The following is a 21,386-nucleotide window of genomic DNA, read 5'->3' on the forward strand; positions in this document are numbered from 1 at the left end:
TGCCTCAGCCTCTCCGAGTAGCTGGGACTACAGGCGCCCGCCACCACGCCCGGCTAATTTTTTATATTTTTTAGTAGAGACGGGGTTTCACCGTGGTCTCGATCTCCTGACCTCGTGATTCGCCCGCCTCGGCCTCCCAAAGTGCTGGGATTACAAGCGTGAGCCACCGCGCCCGGCCAGGACTCTTTTTTTAAGACAGAGTTTTGCTCTTGTTGCCCAGGCTGGAGTGCAATGGTGCGATCTCGGCTCACCGCAACCTCCGCCTCCCGGGTTCAAGCGATTCTCCTGCCTCAGCCTCTGAGTAGCTGGGATTACAGGCATAAGCCACCCCGCCCGGCTAATTTTTGTATTTTTTTTGGTAGAGACGGGGTTTCTCCATGTTGGTCAGGCTAGTTGGTCTCGAACTCCCGACCTCAGGTGATCTGCCCACCTCGGCCTCCCAAAGTGCTGGGATTACAGGCATGAGCTACCGCACCCGGCCAGGGTGAGCAAGGTCTTTATGTCCACTTAGGTATTTCTTTTCTCGTTTCTGTCATCTCCGAGCAAGGTGTCCAGGGCGACCTTGGGAGAATGTATTTGGTGGGAGCTACGCCCAGCTGCAGGAGCGGTCGAGCCCTGGGCTTTTTAGGATGTGATGGAAAACAGCTGCCCCTCCCGATGGGCGGCAGGCCCAGCCTCCTCGGGCTGCCCTTCTCCAAGAGCCTTAGCAATTTTCCGGGTCACCTGAGAGGCTGGGGAGGGACAGGAAGACCAGGAGGCCGACTGGAGGGTGAGGATAGAGATCTTGGGTAGCGGGGGTTGGGGGGCGTTAGAGCTGCTATTAAGTGTGGGAGTGATCCCTGAATCAAGGGCCACAGAAATTATTCCAGGGGGGCACCCAATCGCTTCTTGGCCTTTTGGCTAAGATCAAGTGAGGGGGGCACCCAGCGAGGAACGACCCCCCGATTTAGATCAGTGGAGGTGATGTGGCGGAGTGAGGAACACAGGGATTAACTACTGGACGGTCCGGCCCTCCCCGCGCCTCGCCCCCGTGCCACGCCCAGCCCTGGCCCCGCCTCCAAGCCCAGCCTTTATTCTGAGAATCATTGGGGAAGCCTTTAAAAATGGATTCCCAGCCCCACCCCTAGAGATTCTGATTCGGTTGGCCTGCGTGGGGCCTGGGAATCTGTATTCGACAAGCTCCTCAGGTGATTCTTTGACGCTCGCCCAGGCTCAGCCGGGCTTGAGAATCTGCGGACCAGCCCAGCCTCCCAGTAGGTGCCGGCCTCCACCCGGCCGCTCAACCTCAACCACTTAGCTGCCAACAGCTCCGCGCCCCGCCCCGCCCCGCCCCGCAGCTGGGGCTGCCTCTGAACAGTTCTAATGATTAGAGAGGACTTCCTGGAACTTCCTATTTCTGTCCCCTAGAGTCATCCAGAACAGGTCTAATCCCTCTCCTGCATGACAGCGCTTCAGAGATTTGAAGACAGCTGTCGGCTGCCTGAGTCCGCCCGAGTCCGCCCCTCCCCACCAGAGATCCCCTGGCCTTTCAGCGCTTCCTGATGGAGGCACCAGGGAGCCCAGTGAGTCCAGTGGAGGAGGAAAAACACAGCCAGGGGTTGGGGGCCGTCCAGTGGCCAGAGAAACAGACTGGGGACTTGCAATAGGTCAAAGGGACAAAACAGAGGCAGCTCCCCCTGAGAAACGCCTGTCCCCTGCCTTTCTAGGGTGCAACTTCCTCCAACCTAGTCTTCTTTTGGACATTTTGGAAACATTATTATTCATCCAACTTGTGTGCTTACTATATGCTATAGACTGTTTGAAGACCTTTAATGTATTAACTCACTTAATTCTCACATTACTCATCCATCTTGTGTGCTTAATATATGCTATAGACTGTTTGAAGACCTTAAATGTATTAACTCATTTAATTCTCACAATGGCCCTATGAAGTAGGTGCTGTCATTTTACCCACTTATAACTGATCAAACTGAAGCCAAGAACCAAAGAACAATTCAGCAACCCTCTCAAGGTCAAATTGAGCAGGATATAAATGCAGGCAGCTGGGTCCAGGTCCCATCCCTGCAGTGCCATACCTAACATCCTTGCCTTAAGAAGAGACAGTTATGTACTGGCAGTATGAGGCCAGGTGCTGGAACGGTAAGTTAGGACCACAGCAATAGCTAACAGTTATTGAGCACATACTATGTGCCTGGCACTGGTCTAGATGTTTTCTTATTTGATCCTCATATAAGCACTAGGAGGTAATTATATTATCCCTTTATTATATAAGAGGAAACAGATATTCAGTGAATTTTAAAGAGACTTACTCAAGTCCCTGGCAAGTGGTGGAGCCAGGATTGGAACCAGCTGTGTGACTTTGGGCCTGCCTCCTCCCCTCTGGGTGTCAGCTCCTCATTTGTGAAGTGAAGATGTTGGCCTAAATTAGTTCTGAGGAAATGCTTCTCAAGCTTTAATGTGCATATGAATCTCCTGGGGATCTTGTTAAAATGCAGATTCTAGTTTTGGGTGGGGCCTGAAATTGGACATCTCTCACAAGCTCCCAGGGGGAGGTGGTGCTGATGTTGCTGATCCTGGGACCACACTTGAACAGCCAAGCTTCAGGGGATCCACCCAACTCTGATGTCCCGAGTTTATGGGCCTAGAAAGACTCACCCTAAAGGCCATGAAAATTCAGGAAGCAGATTATCATGAATAAAGCCTTTAGTGGGCATTTTCCATGCCTGGACAAGCCCTTAGTGCCTTTTCAGAAGCACCTGCTCCTGAACCTTCTACATTTCCACTCTGTTGACCTCAACCTGACTCTTCTAGAGAGTTCAAGGGCTTGGTCCCAGGCCAAGGGGGATTGTCGCTGCCTACTGGGGGAGTGAAGAGGTATCTCTGTGGCTCTGCCTTCTGGGTACCCAGCAGTCCCATGGCAACCACACTGTCTAGTCCTTTAAGGGATGTTCACAGATATTCCTGGGCACACAGTAATATCTACGTTTACATTTAGGGGTTACATTTGGCCTCCTCCCTTGAATTTTGATGTGGTGATGTGGCTTGCAGTGGCCTCTAATTGAGACCAGAACTGTCACTTCTGAGCAGACTTCTTTTTTTTTTTTTTGAGATGGAGTTTCACTCTTGTCGTCCAGGCTGGAGTGCAGTGGCGCGATTTCGGCTCACTGCAACCTCTGCCTCCCAGGTTCAAGCAGTTCTCCTGGCTCAGCCTCCTGAAGTAGCTGGGATTACAGGCGCCTGACACCACACCCAGCTAATTTTTTTGTATTTTTATTTGAGACGGAGTTTCATCATGTTGGCCAGGCTGGTCTTGAACCCCTGACCTCAGGTGATCCACTTGCCTCAGCCTCCCAAAGTGCTGGGATTACAGGCATGAGCCACCGTGCCTGGCCATCTGAGCAGACTTCTTTAATAGACATGGTGTAAGTTTTCACGTCCCTTTTCCCTGTTGTGGACAGTGTGGAAGTAGGTGTCGTGATGGAACCTCCAGCAACCTGGATATGTGTATATCTCAATGAGCAGAACCTCCCCTGCCAGCTCAAGTAGGACATATGGTATGAGTGGGAAGACCTTTGCTATGTTAAGCTATTGGGTTTAGGAGGAGTTTGTTAGTACAGCATAACCTAGCCCATCCTGACTAGTACACATAGCAATATCACCTTAGATAGGCCGAGTCAAGTATGGAGACCATGTTTCTACAAAGTCAGGATCGTGGCCTGTCAAAGATCTAATGCTTAACTCTGGGATCTTCTTCAGTAGGAGGGAATATCTTCTTGCAAAAGTAGGGCGGGATTCCTAAAGATGTGAACTCTTCCTCCCCTTCTTTTGCTAGTCCCTGTTAAGTAGAGAACTCTGATTCACCCATTTGCCATTGTGTCCCTAAAGTCTAGCCCAGGGCCTGAATTAAGAATTAAGTATTCACACACAATGGGATTTACTCTGAAGTTCCTTTCTATGAATCTTCCTGTAGATCACATCCAAGAATATGCCATGAGCCTTCCTCCCCTCCCTAAGCCCCTCCACGCACCCCTCTGCCTTGAGCAATTTGTTAATTTCTCCTTGACCTAAGCCTCAGTCTGGACAACTCACAGCCTCCTTCTCTGCCTGATCTTGACAATGGCACTGTATAGGAGCTTCCCTGTTATCAAAGTCATACTCACGAATAATAATCTTTACAACTCTCATGATGAAACATTTGAAAATCAGAGGCAAGTGGTAAAAAACTCACCCATGATCTCCTCACCTCGAAGGAACTGCTGTTGGCACTGTGACCTTTCCTTTCCTATTTTCCTCCGTGCATTCCCCGTCCCCCCATACTTTTAGGGAGAGCCTATGAATGTCTTCTATTTAGGAGGTGAGGGAAAAGCCACCCACAAATGCAGAAAATGGCAGAGCCGGAAGGGGACTTATGAATCCTTCAACCCACTCCCTTACATTACCATTGAGAATGCTGCTTTATACTAGTCTGGGTGCAGATGTGTGAAAAGTAAAAATAAATGTCTGGCAAGACCCAAACCAAGCTAAGTGATTGTTGCCTCTGGGATTGGGGGACTAGAAGAGTGGTGAAAATATACTGTCATGTTTTGAATCTTTTGCAACAAAAATGTATTCAAGTATTACTTGCATTTAAAGCACATTATTACCAGAAGAAAAAAGAAAGCGACTTTTATGTCAAGGGTTTCATGGCTATTATTGGCGTATTGGTTGAGGCCACTAGTTTCCTGGGTATCAGTCAGTCTCCTCCTAGTGTCCTTGCCCTTTGGTCAAGTGTCCTCGAGGAAGAGATTCATTCCAGGGCAGCCCATTTTTTCCTACAACATGGGCACCCAGATGCCAAGATGGCATGGGAAAAAGGAAAATTCTGCAGGCCTTAACCTGAACCATGAGCCCACAAGTCCAATCTCTGTAAGACCCACGCTGGGATCAAATGCCTTCAAGCCCAGACTCAGCCCCATCAGAGAGGGGCAGTAGGTGCTCTCAAGACGAAAGGGATTCCTGGTGAATCAGGAAAGTTATTGGGCTGGAAAGTGATTAAAGGGCTGAGCGTGGGAGGGGATTTCCACTGAGAGAGCCAGGCCCAGGAGCAAGCCTGGGCGGGTCGGCTGCAGAGTTGCTGCCCACTTGAAGTCTGTCGCAATGGTGCCCATAAAACCCAAGTCATCAGAGACTTGAAACCTCGGTGGGGTTTTTCCTTCTGTTTCCCTTTAGAAAAACAGAGATCCAAGGAAACCCCAAAGCCCTGGAACGGAGGGCTGTACATCAAAGGGGTGCGAGCAGGTCAGGAGAAGTCTGAGGGAGAGGTCAGCTGGAGTGGGTCTCCCGGCCCCCAGCTCCCAGGGAGAGGAGAGCAGTGAGGGACCTGTGGATTGGAGGGTGGGTGCAGAAGCCTGAAGGGAGAAGCAGGGTGGGGAGGAGCGGGGCTGTGAACAGACCCATTTTCATGCCCCATCTAGGTGAGGAGGCACTACCTGGCCTGAGGAATCCAGGGAACAGGTTGAGGAAGCAGTAGCGATATTTTCTTTTCTTGCCTATACAGGGGTTCCATAGCTCCCATAAACTAGCCAGGCTTTTTTTTTTTTTCAAATATGCACTAAATCTGCAAGATAGAACTTGACAGCCTTCATTTTACAGATGAGGAAACTGAGGTCAGAGAGAGGAAGTGATTGTGTAAGGTGTCACCAAGCTTGGGCTAGGACATGGGTGTCCTATCTCCTGAGTGCTCCTTCCCCTACACCAGTGGTTCTCACACGTGTGCATCAGAATCACCTGGAGGGCTTGTTAAAACACAGATTGCTGGGCTCCAAACCCAGGTCTGGGGTGGAGCCTAGAATTTGTATTTCTAACAAGTTCCCAGCTGATGCTGACTCTGCTGGCCTGAGACTACATTTTGAGAACTGCTGCTCTAGACCCTTGCTATCTAAAGTATGTTCTGTTGACTAGCAGCATCATTGTTACTTGGAAGCTTCTAGAAGTGCAGAATCTCAGGTCCTACCCTAGACCTATTCCATCAGAATCTGCGTTTACAAGATCCCCAGGTGATCCGTTTGCACATTACAGTCTGAGAAGCTCTGGTCTATGCCACACACCTCTTTCTGGACTGGGGGTCAAATTGAGGCAGCCTAGATGAGCCTTCCAACTCCAGTTGCCAGGGGATAATGGAATAGGTGCCCAGGGTCCTGTCGGGGAACCAGCCCCTTTTTTATATTCCCCAAGGTTGGGGAGTTCTGTCCAGAACTGCAGAGACAGGAGGGGCTGCATGCTCAGCTCTGGGTTTGATCAGTTCTGGTGTACACACCCGACATCAGGAGGCTCTATGTGCCCACCTTGGGGAATCCTGGGAATGCCTGGAGGCCAACAACTGCCATTCAAGCCTCTAAATCAACCCCTGCTCTGAAGCCAGCCCTTGTGTTTGAAATTCTATTTCAAGGACTTATGTAATACCTATGTGTTTATTTTATTTTAAAAATATGCCTAATACATGAGTATGACGTTCAAACCATATTGAAGCATGCTCATAAAATGACAGGCATTCTCACACTGCCCATCCCCATCCTGGACATTCCATAAGTAACATATCACTGTGAATTGAATCCTGTTAGATATAACCTGTACAACACAGATGGACTTTGTTCATTGTGGCCATGCTATATACCTTATTAACTTACTCTACTGTAATGTTTCCCCATGAAACAACATATTTCAGGCATCTCAACCTACTGAGACCTGTAGATCTGTTTATTTTTAACTACTGCACTGCATGAACCTTTATATGTACTGTGCAGTTAACTAGATTTTTAGAGAAGCAATGCATGCACAGGATTTAAAAAATCAAACAATACAGATTGGTGAACAATGAAAAAATAAAAGTCTCTATCTTTCTTCTTCATCGTTACCTGGAGAAACTGTTAACAATTATTTTAAATTTTTATTTACTTTTCTAAACAGGGTCTTGCTCTGTTGCCCAGGCTGGAGTGGACCGGTGTGATCATAGCTCACTGTAGCCTCAAACTCCTGGGCTTAAGCCATTCTCCCACCTCAGACTCCTGAGTAGCTGGGACTACAGGCATGTGCCCCACTATAGCTATTTTTTAAAAAAAATTTTTGGAGAAACAAGATCTTACTATATTGCCTAGGCTGGTCTCAGACTCCTGGGCTCAAGCAATCCTCATGCCCTAGCCTCCTAAGGTGCTGAGATTACAGGCAAATCATTTATTTTTGGTATTTAATTAAAATACTTAATTTTTGTAATAGTTTTGGATGTATAGTAAATTTGAGCAGATAGAACAAAGTTCCTGTATACCTACCCTTCCCCCATAGTTTCTCCTATTATTAACATCTTGCATTAATGTACTACATTTTTTACAATGAATGAGCCAATATTGATACATTTACTATTAACTGAAGTTCATAGTTTAAACTCACTCTTTTTTTTTTTTTTTTTTGACGGAGTCTCGCTCTTTCACCCAGGCTGGAGTGCAGTGGCGCGATCTCGGCTCACTGCAGGCTCCGCCCCCCAGGGTTCACGCCATTCTCCTGCCTCAGCCTCTCGCGTAGCTGGGACTACAGGCGCCTGCCACCTCGCCCGGCTAATTTTTTGTATTTTTAGTAGAGACGGGGTTTCACCGTGTTAGCCAGGATGGTCTCGATCTCCTGACCTCGTGATCCGCCCGCCTCGGCCTCCCAAAGTGCTGGGATTACAGGCGTGAGCCACCGCGCCCGGCCTAAACTCACTCTTGTTATATGGTTCTGTAGGCTTTGATAGATGCATAATGTCACGTATCCACTATTATAGTATCATGCAAAATAGTCTTGCTGCCCTAAAAATCTCCTTTAACCATCTAGTGGTTTCCATTATTGTTTTAAATAATGCAGTTACATTCTTTTTATTAGTTCATTAACTCTAGATTGCATTGATCGTTTCCCCTTCTCTGCATTATCCTTTTCCACCTCCCAGTTTTTGTCAGGTACGTTGCCATTTCATTTTTTCATTCGATAATTATTCGTTCAGTCCTACAGTGTATTAGGCAATGTTCCAGGTGCTGGAGCCACATGGGTAAAAAAAATAGATAGGCCGGACGCAGTGGCTCACGCCTGTAATCCCAACACTTTGGGAGGCCGAGGCAGGCAGATCACGAGGTCAGGAGATTGGAACCATCCTGGCTAACACAGTGAAACCCCATCTGTACTAAAAATACAAAAAATTAGCCGGGCATGGTGGCGGGCGCCTATAGTCCCAGCTACTCAGGAGGCTGAGGCAGAAGAATGGCGTGAACCCAGGAGGCAGAGCTTACAGTGAGCCGAGATCGCGCCACTGCACTCCAGCCTGGGCGACACAGCGAGACTCTGTCTCAAAACAAAAACAAAAACAAAAACAAAACAAAACAAACTCCCCGCTAGCATAGAGCCTACAAGTAAAGGAGATAGACAATAAATAAGAAAAATACAGAGTTGTGGATGCTAATATGTGCCATAGAGAAAAACTGAGCAGGGACGGGATACAGTGTGTGTATCTACGTCTATGGAAGGGGGTTGTGGCTTTAAACAGGGTGTTGGGAGAAGACCCCATTGAGAAGGTAATGTGTGAACAGAGCTTAGTGTGGTGAAAAAATGAACCATTTGGTGATCTGGGAGAGAGGATGCCAGACAGTGCGGACAGCAGGTGCAAAGACCCTGAGGAAGGATGGTTGCCAAGTTCAAGGGATGGTGAGGACTGTGGCTGGAGCCAGGGAGAGAGGAAAGTACAGGAGGTAAGATCAGAAAGTGAAGAGCAGGTCTTAGAGGGCCTTGCAGGTAGCATCAGTGACTTTGGCTTTACTCAGAATGAGATGAGAAGGCTCTGGTGGCTTTTGAGCAAAGGAGTGATATCATCCTTAGTTTTAAAGTTTTTGCGGTATTAATGTATGTCTTGTTTTGTTAATAAATTGTCTTCAACATTTTCTTTAGATTGAGTCTAACAATTTATGAAGAATTTATATAAGATTAAGTAGATAGCCAGGCGTGGTAGCTCACGCCTGTAATCCCTGCGCTTTGGGAGGCTGAGGCTGGTGGATTGCCTGAGGGCAGGAGTTTGAGACTAGGCTGGCCAACATAGTGAAACCCCATCTCTACTAAAAATACAAAAAATTAGCTGGGCATGATGGTGGGCGCCTGTAATCCAAGCTACTAGGGAGGCTGAGGCAGGAGAATCACTTGAACCCGGGAGGCGGAGGTTGCAGTGAGCCGAGGTCACGCCATTGCACTCCAGCCTGAGCAACAAGAGCAAAACTCAATCTAAAAAAAAAAAAAAAAAAAAGGATTAAGTAAATATAGAAAACAAAAGCTATGTTACTTTTTGCATCTCTCTGGGTCTCATTCTTGCCTCTATCCCACCTTATTCCCATCTTTCTTTCCACCTTGTCCTGGGTAGCCACCCAGAGGGACCCCTCCTCTCCACTTGGACTTCCTCCTTCTCACACAGGTGTGGAGGTGGTGTGGCTCAGCCCTAGCTAGAACCATTTCCAGCACATTCTTCCCTGGGGCCATTTTGTAGTCTAGCCTGTTCCAGCCGGACTTAGATTTACTGACGGTGCAGATCCGCTTTCCCTTTGGGGTGGGCAGAGGGAGGAGCCAGCTCTGGGCTGCTACCACGGGACATTTTGTCCATCAGCCCGATGTGGAGTTAACAAGTCAATGAGAATTGAGTAAGTGGTGGGGCGCGGTGGCTCATGCCTGTAGTCCCAGCACTTTGGGAGGCCGAGGTGGGCAGATCATGAGGTCAGGATTTCGAGACCAGCCTGGCCAACATGGTGAAACCCCATCTCTACCAAAAATACAAAAATTAACCAGGCATGGTGGCGGGCGCCTGTAATCCCAGTTACTCGGGAGGCTTAGGCAGGAGAATCACTTGAGCCCAGGAGGCGGAGGTTGCAGGGAGCTGAGATTGTGCCATTGCACTCCAGCCTGGGTGACAAAGTGAGACTCCATCTCAAAAAAAAAAAAAAAAGAATTGGGTAAGTATCTCTAGGGCCCAGCACTGCTTCAGCCCAGTGACTTAACCAAGAAGGTTAAGTCAGAGCTCCTGTTCCAGGGGATGGGTAGGGATACCTCAGCAGGAAGGGAGGAGCAGCACCAGCGCTCTCTGCACGCTGCTCCCCTGGCTTTTGAGTTCTCCTTGGTCCTTCTGATGGCCCAAATAATCCAGCCTGGGCCTGAGCCTCTCCTAGATGTGGCTACCAGGCAAGATGCCAGTTCTAGGGAAAGATTTAGAAAGAATCATCTCCCCTAGTCCCAGAGGTCATGAGATTGGAGGACAGGATTCCAGGTTCCAAGGACCCATTCAGGCCTCCAGGAAGATGTTGTGGTGTTGGGAACAGGATGCTTAGCTGATGAAGACCCTTCCAGCAGTAGAGTATGTCCTGCTAAATTTCCTCCAATGGCCCCCTCTTTATCTGCTCACTCTTGCTATCCAATATTCCCTTCTCCTGTGTCCAAAAGCCCGCTACCTCGCAACTCAGTAAGCTGAAGAGAAAAGTATGGGTGACTGGATCATTTCTAAACGAACTATGTGGAATCAGATGTTCATGTATGGGCAGTATGGGTGTGTATCATCAAATGATCCTGGGCCCTGTTAGCTACCACGCATTCTCATCTGGACTTTGCCATTTTCAAAGCCATGTGACCCCGTTTACATTATCTGACCTCTCTGGGTCTCATTTTTCTCATCGGTAAAATGCCCACAGTGATAACAATATCTGTCTATCATGAGCATCTACAACATGTGAGAGGGCTCTGTACAAAGCCCATATAACTGTGAATCCACCTGGAACTGGAAAGAGCATGAATAAGTCCCAGACCCAGCGTGGGGAGAAGAGGAACTGGTAGAGATAAAACAGCAGTGGCTCACGCCTGTAATCCCAGCACTTTGGGAGGCCAAGGCAGGCGGATCACCTGAGGTGGGGAGTTTGAGACCAGCCTGACCAACGTGGAGAAACCCTGACTCTACTAAAAATACAAAAAATTAGCCAGGCGTGGTGGCAGATGCCTGTAATTCCAGCTACTTGGGAGGCTGAGGCAGGAGAATCGCTTGAACCTGGGAGGCAGAGGTTGCAGTGAGCCGAGATCGCACCGTTGCACTCCAGCCTGGGCAACGAGGGCAAAACTCCGTCTCGAAAACAAAAACAAAACAAAACAAAAAAATGAGTTAGGGGCAGAGCCTGATCTAGGGCCCTGTTTCCTGAGGGAGAGAACTTTGGATCATGGCAGGACTGTGCCAGGTTGGTGCACCCAGGAGACCCCTGTGGAGTGGTGGGGAGGAGCCATGGGAGGGCAGGGCTGGCAGGCAGGCTGAGACCTTGTGGGTCCCTCAGGTAGGGCCGTGGCCACCTCGAGCTCCCTCCTCTGCTGCTCTCTGGGCCTCAGGAGACACCTGTCTTTGTCTTTTCTTTTATGCCACTGTCTACTCCCTCTCCTGGAGGGGCATTCTGGGAGTTAGGAGTTAGTTGTCGTCACACGTGTGTGTATGTGTGTGTGTGTGTGTGTGTGTGTGTGTGTATAAAGAGCTATGGATGAGACACTGACAGTTCCCTTCTCTCATCTCCTAACTTTGGGGCTGCAGAGGAGGGCACTCCTATCCCCACAACAGGACCTTCCCTGTATCTGTTAGGCTCTGCTCTTTGGGCAGGAGGATGGCAACACAGGGTATAAGTACAAAGAGGTCTTATTACTGTCATTACTACATATCATTACTCCCGTAAGAATCTATTATTAACACGTTGATGAATAGGCCCTTAGGAAACTGTGGGCCTGGAGGAACTGACCAAGATGGGGGCGGAATGAGGACCTAGGAGAGCCCTCTTCCAGTGCCTGGCTTAATCTCAGGGCCCCCATCATTCTCTAAAGGGAATAAGAGTGGGGAGAGGGGAGGAAGAACATTTATTGAGACTCAGAGTTGCCAGGTCCTGTCTTGGGTCTTTCACAAATGTTATCTAACTTGTTCATCAGGACAGCCCCATGAGATGAGAATAAATTAATCCTCTTATTCGACAGATGAGGAAATTGATGGAGGTCAGTAAAGTTGCCCCAGCTGGGCAGGACACAGCAAACAAGGGAGAAGAGATTTGAACTCAACTCTGCAAAGCTCTTGTCTTTACACAATATTCTAGCCAGAACAGAAAGAGACCTCTCCCTCTGCGTTCCCCTCCAGCTCTGTATGCGGGAGAAGTCCATTCTTTGGGGAGGCCGAGGGAGGATAGAATCTGTGGAGCGGAAGGAGCAAGGTTGGAGCTGCGCTTACACCTGGGACTGGCTGTGCCATCGGTCCAGCGTCGGCGCCTGCAAGTGTGCGGTGGAGAGGACCGCAGACGGTGGCATTCCCAAGTCATGGAGGGGGTCCCTCCTCCCCCACTACGAGGAGGGCATGAATGACCTCAAGCCTCAGCTCTCCTTTGTTGGCACTGGCTACTCTCTACAGGCCTCCCCGCACAGTGCATGAGGGTAGGAGTAGGAGCAGGTGAACTGTCCAAGCAGAGGCAGCGATGGACAGCCTCTCTTGGGTCCTGCACAGAGAAATCGGGCGATGGAGGAGGAACCCAACATAGGCTTGATGCAGAGGCTGGGGGCTCTATGGCCTGCCAAGTCGCCAGCAGCTATCTGACGCCTAACATGCAACTGGTGCCACTGCGCGTTCGCCAAGCAAGCCCACCCCCTTGCTAGCAGCGCTCTCTCCAATCGAGGAGATGCGCCTTCCCCCTCCCTTCCCGCCATCTCCCCCTTCACTCAAGGCCTGGGGGAGCTGCGGTTCCGAGAAGCGGCAGACGGCAGCCAGAAGGCTTGGGCTGTTGAGTAAGCAGCCCCCTCTCAGTCCCGGCCCTCCCCGCCCCGCGCCCTGCGCTTCCAGTGAGTGACTGAGCCCCCGCTGCGGCCCCGCCCCCGGGGCCCTGCCAGAGCTGGTGCGCGGCGCGGAGGGGAGGGCCGGCCAGGGTAGGAATGCGCGGCGGGCGGGCGGCGCAGGAGGCGAGCTGCGGAACATGTAAGGGCACATCCCGCGAGCTGCCGCCCAGCGCGCAGACAGAGCCCAGGGGAGCAAGGGAACGGGCGGGCGGCGGGGCTTACGGGCTAGGGAGGCACGGAGGCATCCGGCAGAGGCGGGTCGGGCTGGGCCAGCTGGAGTAGAGCGGAGGAGCGGGTGCCGGCTGAAGCGGGGCGGTGGGCGCGGAGCGCGTTGGGGGCACCGACACCACGTCACCGGCAGCAGGGTGCTGAGGGCCGCGGTGTGGGCGCGCGGAGCAATCAGGGCGCAGGTGGGCAGCGCGCACGGCCTGCCAGCCCGGGACGCCAGAATCCTGCGCTGCGGGGCCGAGAGGGGCGCCGCGCCTGCCGCAGGCTGGAGCTTCCCGCGAACCTCGGGGCGCCCATGACGGCGGCGGCGACGGCTACCGTGCTCAAGGAGGGCGTGCTGGAGAAACGCAGCGGCGGGCTGCTGCAGCTGTGGAAGCGGAAGCGCTGCGTGCTCACCGAGCGCGGGCTGCAGCTTTTCGAGGCCAAGGGCACGGGCGGCCGGCCCAAGGAGCTCAGCTTCGCCCGCATCAAGGCCGTGGAGTGCGTGGAGAGCACCGGGCGCCACATCTACTTCACGCTGGTGACCGAAGGGGGCGGCGAGATCGACTTCCGCTGCCCCCTGGAAGATCCCGGCTGGAACGCCCAGATCACCCTAGGCCTGGTCAAGTTCAAGAACCAGCAGGCCATCCAGACAGTGCGGGCCCGGCAGAGCCTCGGGACCGGCACCCTCGTGTCCTAAACCACCGGGCGCACCATCTTTCGTTCATGCTACCCACCACCTCCGTGCTGAGGTCAAGGCAGGTAAGCCCCCAGGGGACTGGGCCCTCTTCTCTCCTTCCCTCCTTCTCTTTCCCCTACAGAGAGAATGAGGACTAGCATTCTACTTCAGAGCCGGACATCTTAGGGGAGGTTTCTGGGGCCAACTGAGGGCATGGGAGGCCTGGGCCAGTGGCCAACCCAGCAGATCCGGACTTTCCCCGAGGCACCAGGTCGGCCGGTCCTGAATGTGATCCAGGTGTCTGAGAGGAAGGGGGAAGCCCTGGGAGGGGGATCCCTGGGTGAGATGAGCCTTCCTACAAGTTGGTTCAGCCCTGACTCAGGTGGAAGGAAGTAGAGGGAGGAGGTTGGCCTGCACATTGCCCCAGGCTGTGGGCCTCTGCTTTCCATGCAGAGCAGGGCTCCTGGACTTCGGCTTTCTGGCAGCTGAGGACAACTGAGGGTGGGGACGCGGATGGTGGAGACCGACCCTCTTTCCCTCTAGGTTGAATGCTTGTCATAAAGTTTGAGCATTGAATTGATGTAGAAAGACAGTATCTCCCAGTTAGTGAAGGCACCATCAAGGGTTGCGAATAGAGCCAAGGAGTCCGGCTCCCAAGGTGGGGCCTCAGTGGGCCGGCTTGGCTGGACTGGGCCTGAGGGATCCAGCTCGTCTACATATGTGTGTGTGTGTGTGTGTGTGTGTGTGTGTGTGTGTGTGTGTGGTTTTTTGTTGTTGTTGTTGTTTGAGACAGAGTCTTGCTGTGTCACCCAGGCTGGAGTACAGTGGTGTGATCTTGGCTCATTGCAACCTCTGCCTCCTGGGCTCAAGCAAATCTCCTGCTTCAGCCTCCAGAGTAGCTGGGATTACAGGTGCCTGCCACCACGCCCTGCTAATTTTTGTATTTTTAGTAGAGATGGGGTTTCGCCATGTTGGCCAGGCTGGTCTTGAACTCCTGACCTCAGGTGATCTGCCTGCCTCGGCCTCCCCAAGTGCTGGGATTACAGGTGTGAGCCACTGCATCCAACTTATATATATATATTTTTGAGACAGGGTCTCTACCTGTTGCCCAGGCTGGTGCAGTAGCATAGTCATGGCTCACTGCAGCCTCAACAGCTTCAATCTCCTGGGCTCAAGCGATCCTCCCACCTCAGCCTCCAGGTAGCTGGGACTACAGGCACATGCCACCACGCCTGGCTAATTTTTTTTTTTTGTAGATTTGGGGTTTCCCCATGTTGCCCATGATGGTTTCGAACTCCTGAGCTCAAGCAACTGCCCACCTTGGCCTCCCAAAGTGCCAGGATTACAGGCGTGAGCCACTGCACCTGGTCCCCATTCTTGACAGTGGGTTTTGAGCCCTAGGGCTCACTGTTGGGAGAGCAAGGGAGCTGGAGGATGGGCAACTGCGCCAGAGGCTAGGCCACTGATGCCAAGGGGTGGGGGCCTAGCTGTCTACCTGCCCGTGAGTGCCAGTCAGGCCTGGCTGGGCCAGGGAAGAAGCTGGAGGAGGGCATGGGGCACTGGGGCAAGGTGGGTGGGTGCAGGATGGCGTCATGAGTTGTTATTTGTGATGTCTTAATCCTCTGTGAGCAGTAGGGCAGGGAGTGGGGGGCAGATTTGTGGTCAGGAAGGCCCAGGGGAGGGGCCAGGAATAGAATCTAGAAGCCCTGGCTCTCAGCCCTGTGTCCTCTTCCCCAGATGCCACTCCCTTCTTGTGAGAAGTAGGAGTAGGGCTGAGAAAGGATTTAGCCTTCCTTCTAGCCTTAATTTTTCCAGTGGAAACCGAGATCCCCCTCTCCCTACCACCACCTCCTAGGCGACCTTACCCGCCTACAGACATCTTCAACAATAGAGTCCTAGTGAGCCTGGGGCCCCATCTGGTGCCATACCCCGCTGTGATAGTCCTGTTAATGCACTCCCACATTGTCGTTAGGGTTTAGCTGAGAAGTGGGGTATAAGGCAGACCCCCTGTACTGAGGATTGATCCACATTGATCCCTCAGGTCTTGGGGGCCTGGGAGGAAGCAGATTCCCTTGACCACAGTATGTATGCAAAAGATGTTTTCCATGTTTATGGAAAAGGCTGGGAAGTGTTGGTGTAAAATGCCCAAGCTCATAAATAGATACGCCTTTCCCCAGTGTTGCCCCTGCTCTAACTGCTGTTCTTTCTTGCCAGCTTCGTTGTTCCCTCTGGTTTGTGGGGGCACGGCTGTGCTCCACGTGGCGAGGTGGAAGGCATGGACGTGTGGAGGAGGCGCTGGAGCTGAAGGAATGGACGGGTCCTGGGAGGAGGGCAGAAGGCTCTGCAGGGCTGAGGATGAAGATTCAGCTCCCAGACGGTCCCAGACTCTCAGGACATGCCCAGCTCAGGGGCTTCGAGCCACAGGCCTGGCCTCATATGGCATGAGGGGGAGCTGGCATTGGTGCCCCCTCCCTGCTGTGGTCGTGTCCTCTGTCCTACAGACTGCTCTTAGCCCCCTGGCTTTGTGCCAGGCCTGGAGGAGGGCAGTCCCCCATGGGTGCCGAGCCAACGCCTCAGGAATCAGGAGGCCAGCCTGGTACCAAAAGGAGTACCCAGGGCCTGGCACCCATGCCCACTCCAGAATGGCCTCTGGACTCACCTTGAGAAGGGGGAGCTGCTGGGCCTAAAGCCCACTCCTGGGGGTCTCCTGCTGCTTAGGTCCTTTTGGGACCCCCACCCATCCAGGCCCTTTCTTTGCACACTTCTTCCCCCACCTCTACGCATCTTCCCCCCACTGCGGTGTTGGGCCTGGAGGTGGTGGGGGTGGGGGGGGGTTTGGCCATTACCATTTCACGTCTTTCCCCAAATGAAGATGCCCCGCAAGGGGCAGTAATCACAGTTTGCCGAGTGAAATTCTTTGCCCACAAAGACCCAGGGCTTGGAGCATCTCTCTCTTTATCCTTATTCTCCCAATTTGCAACCCATTCTGAAATCTCCAGCCTGGATAGGCAGAGACACTACAACCCCAGTAGACAGGGCCTTGGTGGTCCTAGGAAGGAGGGCCCATAGATTCTGGACCAAGGGATGTCAAGCTGGTCAGTTCAGTCCCTATAGATGCCTCTTCTACAGGAGGCTACCCTGTCCCTGCTACCCTGGGAGAAGCCTCAGCTTTCTGGGCAGAGCTTGTCTCCCTGTCATTTATACTCTCAGGCTTTATACATTTACACAGTAAGTTTTCCCTCCTGGAGGGTTAAAAGGAATAATTTCAACAGGGTGAAGGCCTGGCACGGTGGCTTACAACTGTAATCCCAGGACTTTGGGAGGCTGAGGTGGATGGATCACCTGAGGTCAGGAATTTGAGACCAGCCTGGCCAACTTGGTGAAACCCTGTCTCTAAAAACACAAAAATTAGCTGGGTGTGGTGGTGCACACCTATAGCCCCAGCTACTGGGGAGGCTGAGGCAGGAGAATTGCTTGAACCTGGGAGGCAGAGGTTACAGTGAGCCGAGATCACACCACTGCACTCCAGCCTAGGTGACAAGGCAGCGAGACGCAGTCTCAAAACAAAACAAAACAAAAAAAAACGGGAAAACTGAGGTTACAGACAATAGCTGCCTGGAGTTATACAGAAAGTTGATTGGGTAACCCTGGACCTTTCCAGGCTGTGGCCAGCCGTTGACTCTACCTGCCTTTCCTCCGTTATTTTCCCATGTCTGACCTCCCCTGTTGCAAAGTAGTGGCCTACTACAGAGTCTCTCTGGAGGGAGCAAGGAGGCTCAGTGGCCCCGTTCCGCAATTCGAAGTCCCTTTAATTGTTTTGTGCTTCCAACCTGTTTCGTTCCCCTTCATGTTTCTCTCGCCTTCCAATAAAAACTTCCCTGTTCTGTGCCTCAGTCCCTCAGAATCCACCAGAGGTTCATCTTGCTCATCTGATGTGTGAACTACATCACGCAGTTGAATGAGAATTTGTTAATTACAACAGAACTTTTATAAATATATCACTTATTGTATCCAATTGTACAACTGTCCATGGGTGGCTTAGTCCCACCATGGCAAATAAGCATCTGTTCATGCAACCCTAATCAGTGCTGAGAAAGATCAGGGCTCAACTGGAATGCTGTGATCAATTGGTGATGCCTGCCACGGGCTTGGAAGAAAGGTGGGGAGAATGGCGGCATTATCTGGGAGGGGCGTGGCTGGAGAGAAGAGGGTTGCCACCCCTCCCTTGATTCAAGCTTTGTTAACGGAAGGGGTTACCTTCTTCATCCTATATAACAGCAGCCTCTAAAATAGAATCTTTGGGCGGGGTGCGGTGGCTCACGCTTGTAATCCCAGCACTTTGGGAGGCCGAGGCGGGCGGATCACGAGGTCAGGAGACCATCCTGGGTAACATGGTGAAACCCCATCTCTACTAAAAAGACAAAAAAAATAGCTGTGGGTAGTGGCAGGCACCTATAGTCCTAGCTACTCCTAGCTGAGGCAGGAGAATGGCGTGAACCCGGGAGGCGGAGCTTGCAGTGAGCCGAGATCGCGCCACTGCACTCCAGCCTGGGCAACAGAGGGAGAATCCGTCTCAAAAAAAAAGAAAAGAAAAAAAGAAAAAGAAATAGAATCTTTCCTCTTCAATCAAACCCGAGGGTAACTGATGGTGGGGATTCAGGCATAAGGAAAAGACGTATCCAGGCACTCAGAAATAGGGGAGTGGGCCGGGCGCGGTGGCTCACACGTGTAATCCCGGCACTTTGGGAGGGCAAGGCGGGTGGATAATCTGAGGTCAGGAGTTTGAGACCAGCCTGGCCAACAAGGCGAAACCCCGTCTCTACTAAAAATACCAAAATTAACTGGGTGTGGTGGTGCACGACAGTAATCCCAGCTACTCAGAAGGCTGAGGAAGGAGAATCTCTTAAACTCGGGAGGTGGAGGTTGCAGCGAGCGGAGATAGCACCACTGCACTCCAGCCTGTGTGAGGGCAGCGAGACTCTATCTCAAAACAACAACAACAAAAACGAAATAGGGGAGTGTTAGTGAACAGATGGGGTTGAGAGGCAAGACATCCAGCAAACTAAATGCCTTTACAGGCTAGGCACTGTGCTCGACTCTGGGGATGCAGAGGAGAAAGACAAGATCCAGTCCTTGCTTAAGGAGCCAGGTTCTGGTGACATCAGTCAGTGCTAACTGGTGCCCGTAGAACTGGCCACCAGGGGCCAGGGGAGCACTGGGCAATACTTTCTCTGTCCAGCACTAGGGGTCATTCTCAGAGCTTGGCTGCAAAGGGCAGTGGAGGGCATAGTTAGTATGAGACATCAAGGGCAGAGGGCAGGTGGAGGGTGGAGGGGGAAGCAGGCTCTAGTTTCTGGCACTCTGCTTTTTTGGAAAACCAGCCCTGTTGGTTTAAAGTATGCTTTGGTTCTTGACCAAACCCAGCTTCTGTTTCTCTTGCTAGGAGAGTCCCAGCCCCTTGAAGAGTCTGCTGCTGTTAGAGCCCTTGACACAGACCCTAGAACGCAGTTCTAGGTATGCAGCAGTGTGGGGGCTGGTGGTTGCAATGGGGTGGTCATTTACTATCATTTGTAAGAGCCTGGGAGCTGTCTGAGGATTCTAAGAGCCCTCACAGCACAGAGGTCTGGGGTTCAAGACCAGGTTTTTTGTTGTTGTTGTTGTTGGTTTTTTTCTTTTTTGTTTGTTTTGTTTTGTTTTTTGAGACAGAGTCTTGCCCTGTTGCCCAGGCTGGAGTGCAATGGCGCGATCTTGGCTCACTGCAACCTCCGTCTCCCAGGTTCAAGCAATTCTCCTGCCTCAGCTTTCCGAGTAGCTGGGATTATAGGCGCCCGCCACCAGGCCTGGCTAATTTTCATATTTTTAGTAGAGGTGGGGTTTCAGTAGGTTGGCCAGGCTGGTCTCGAACTCCTGACCTTGTGATCCGCCTGCCTCGGCCCCCGAAAGCGCTGGGATCACAGGCGTGAGCCACTGCCCCCGGTTAAGACCAGGTTTTAAAAAAGATCCATGACCTCTTTGGGGCGTCTTTGCCGCTCTGATGCAGGAGGGGCCATCCTGCTTCCTGGGTTCACGGGTGTTCTCACTGCTCTGGTTTTCATGACTTTGAATTTCCAAGAAGGAGCAAAGGCTCTTACCCTGGGAAGGCTTGGCTAGACCTCAGAGTCGGGTCAAGACCTCTTTGGGGGCACAAACAGGCTCTGATAATGCCAGCAGACATGCATGAGATGGAAAACCTTTGCTCAGTTGGGCCTGTGAGGCCAGGGAAGGGCTGTTGCCACCAACTCTCCCCATGCTTTGGGAGCCCCAGCGTGGCCTCACCCCCGCCCGATACGTGAGTCATCCATGGGAACATGAGACAGGGCAAGTCTCAGCCAGGCAGCTGGGAGTCCGATGAGGTGGGGTGGGGAGACCGAGGGAGAAGGGATGGGCTTGCTGTGGTCAGGGTGAGCTGGGGTTGGGAGCTAAGCCTTTAGCAAGAGTGAGCCTGTTGCAAGGGTGAGAATGGAGACCAGTGAGGAGAGCCAGAGTGAGAGTCCATGAGCTGGAATCGCAGCAGGAAGGAGTAGGGGCAGATGGACAGGGCGTTACCGTGTGCAATCCTGAAGTCTGTTGGGGATGTATAGGTACTGTGGGCAGCTGTCACACCAGGGCCAGGACCCAAGGACCCTGGCAAGACTGGCTGTGCAGGAACATACTGTAAGGCTACACAGAGGGCCCTAGTTTCACCTCCCTCAGTCTCCTGCCTCAGTGGGTCCACCATGGTTCACCGAAGTGATCTGTCCAGAATTCAATTCATTCTTCTGCTAAAACTGCCAGCGCTTTCCCCACTGCAATGGGAGGAGGCCCACTCGTCAAAAGGGTCTCCTCTCCACTATCAGGGCTATCTCTCCAGTGTTTGTCTCTACATGCTCCACGCCCGGCCTCAGCATGCAATCCACCCCCATTCCAGGACCTGGGAAAGCTGCCTCACACTGCCAGGCCAGTGTACCTCCACTCTTGCTACACGCTTCTGTATCACTGGCTCAGCTCCCTGTCATGTCACCACCTCTGAGAAGCTTCTCTGACTGCCCTGCCTACAAGGCAGGCTGAGTAACTGCTCGCTTCTCTCTGTGCTGCCATACCTCCTCCATTAGTCACACTGCTTTGTGATTGCTGGTTTATGCATCTGCCTGTCCAACTAGACTGGTCAGTTTCTGCACTTGTTATTTGTATATTCCTGGTGCCTCAGAGTATCTGGCAAATAGTAGATTCTAATAATGAAAATGACAAGTGGTATATAGTGTTTACTCTGTGCAAGATATTGACCCAAGAACTGTAAAAAAAATTTTTTTTTTTGAGACAGGGTCTCATTCTGTCACCCAGGCTGGACTGCAGTGGCATGATCTCAGCTCACTGCAACCTTGACCTGCTGCTGGGCTCAAGTGATCCTCCCACCTCAGCCTCCTGAATAACTGAGACCACAGGCGTGCACCACCATGCTTAGCTGGTTTTGTATTTTCTGTAGAGATGGAGTTTCACCATGTTGAACTCCTGAGCTCAAGCGATTCACCTGCCTCAGCCTTCCAAAGTATTGGGATTACAGACATCAGCCACCATGCCCAGCCTGTACAATTCTTAAATCATGTAATGTTTCAAC

At 51.8% G+C, this 21,386-nt stretch overlaps 1 protein-coding gene across 4 annotated transcripts; it reads left to right on the plus strand.

The window, feature by feature from the left end:
* The first annotated feature begins 12,753 nt into the window (after positions 1-12,753).
* Positions 12,754-18,081, plus strand: PHLDA3 (pleckstrin homology like domain family A member 3). Of its 4 annotated transcripts, none has more exons than XM_032137323.2 (3): positions 12,754-12,873; positions 13,229-13,836; positions 15,968-18,081. In XM_032137323.2, the coding sequence occupies exon 2, from the start codon at positions 13,391-13,393 to the stop codon at positions 13,772-13,774; it is 384 nt and encodes a 127-aa protein (XP_031993214.1). In that variant the 5' UTR covers positions 12,754-12,873; positions 13,229-13,390; the 3' UTR covers positions 13,775-13,836; positions 15,968-18,081. The 4 variants fall into 4 exon arrangements, with proteins under 4 accessions (XP_031993214.1, XP_031993215.1, XP_031993212.1 ...); XM_032137324.2 differs by having other exon boundaries at positions 13,232-13,836; XM_032137321.2 differs by lacking the exon at positions 12,754-12,873 and adding an exon at positions 12,930-13,006.
* Positions 18,082-21,386: the final 3,305 nt, after the last annotated feature.

The sequence above is a fragment of the Hylobates moloch genome, unplaced genomic scaffold, assembly GCF_009828535.3.
Source record: "Hylobates moloch isolate HMO894 unplaced genomic scaffold, HMol_V3 SCAFFOLD_18, whole genome shotgun sequence".
Lineage (NCBI taxonomy): Eukaryota > Metazoa > Chordata > Mammalia > Primates > Hylobatidae > Hylobates > Hylobates moloch.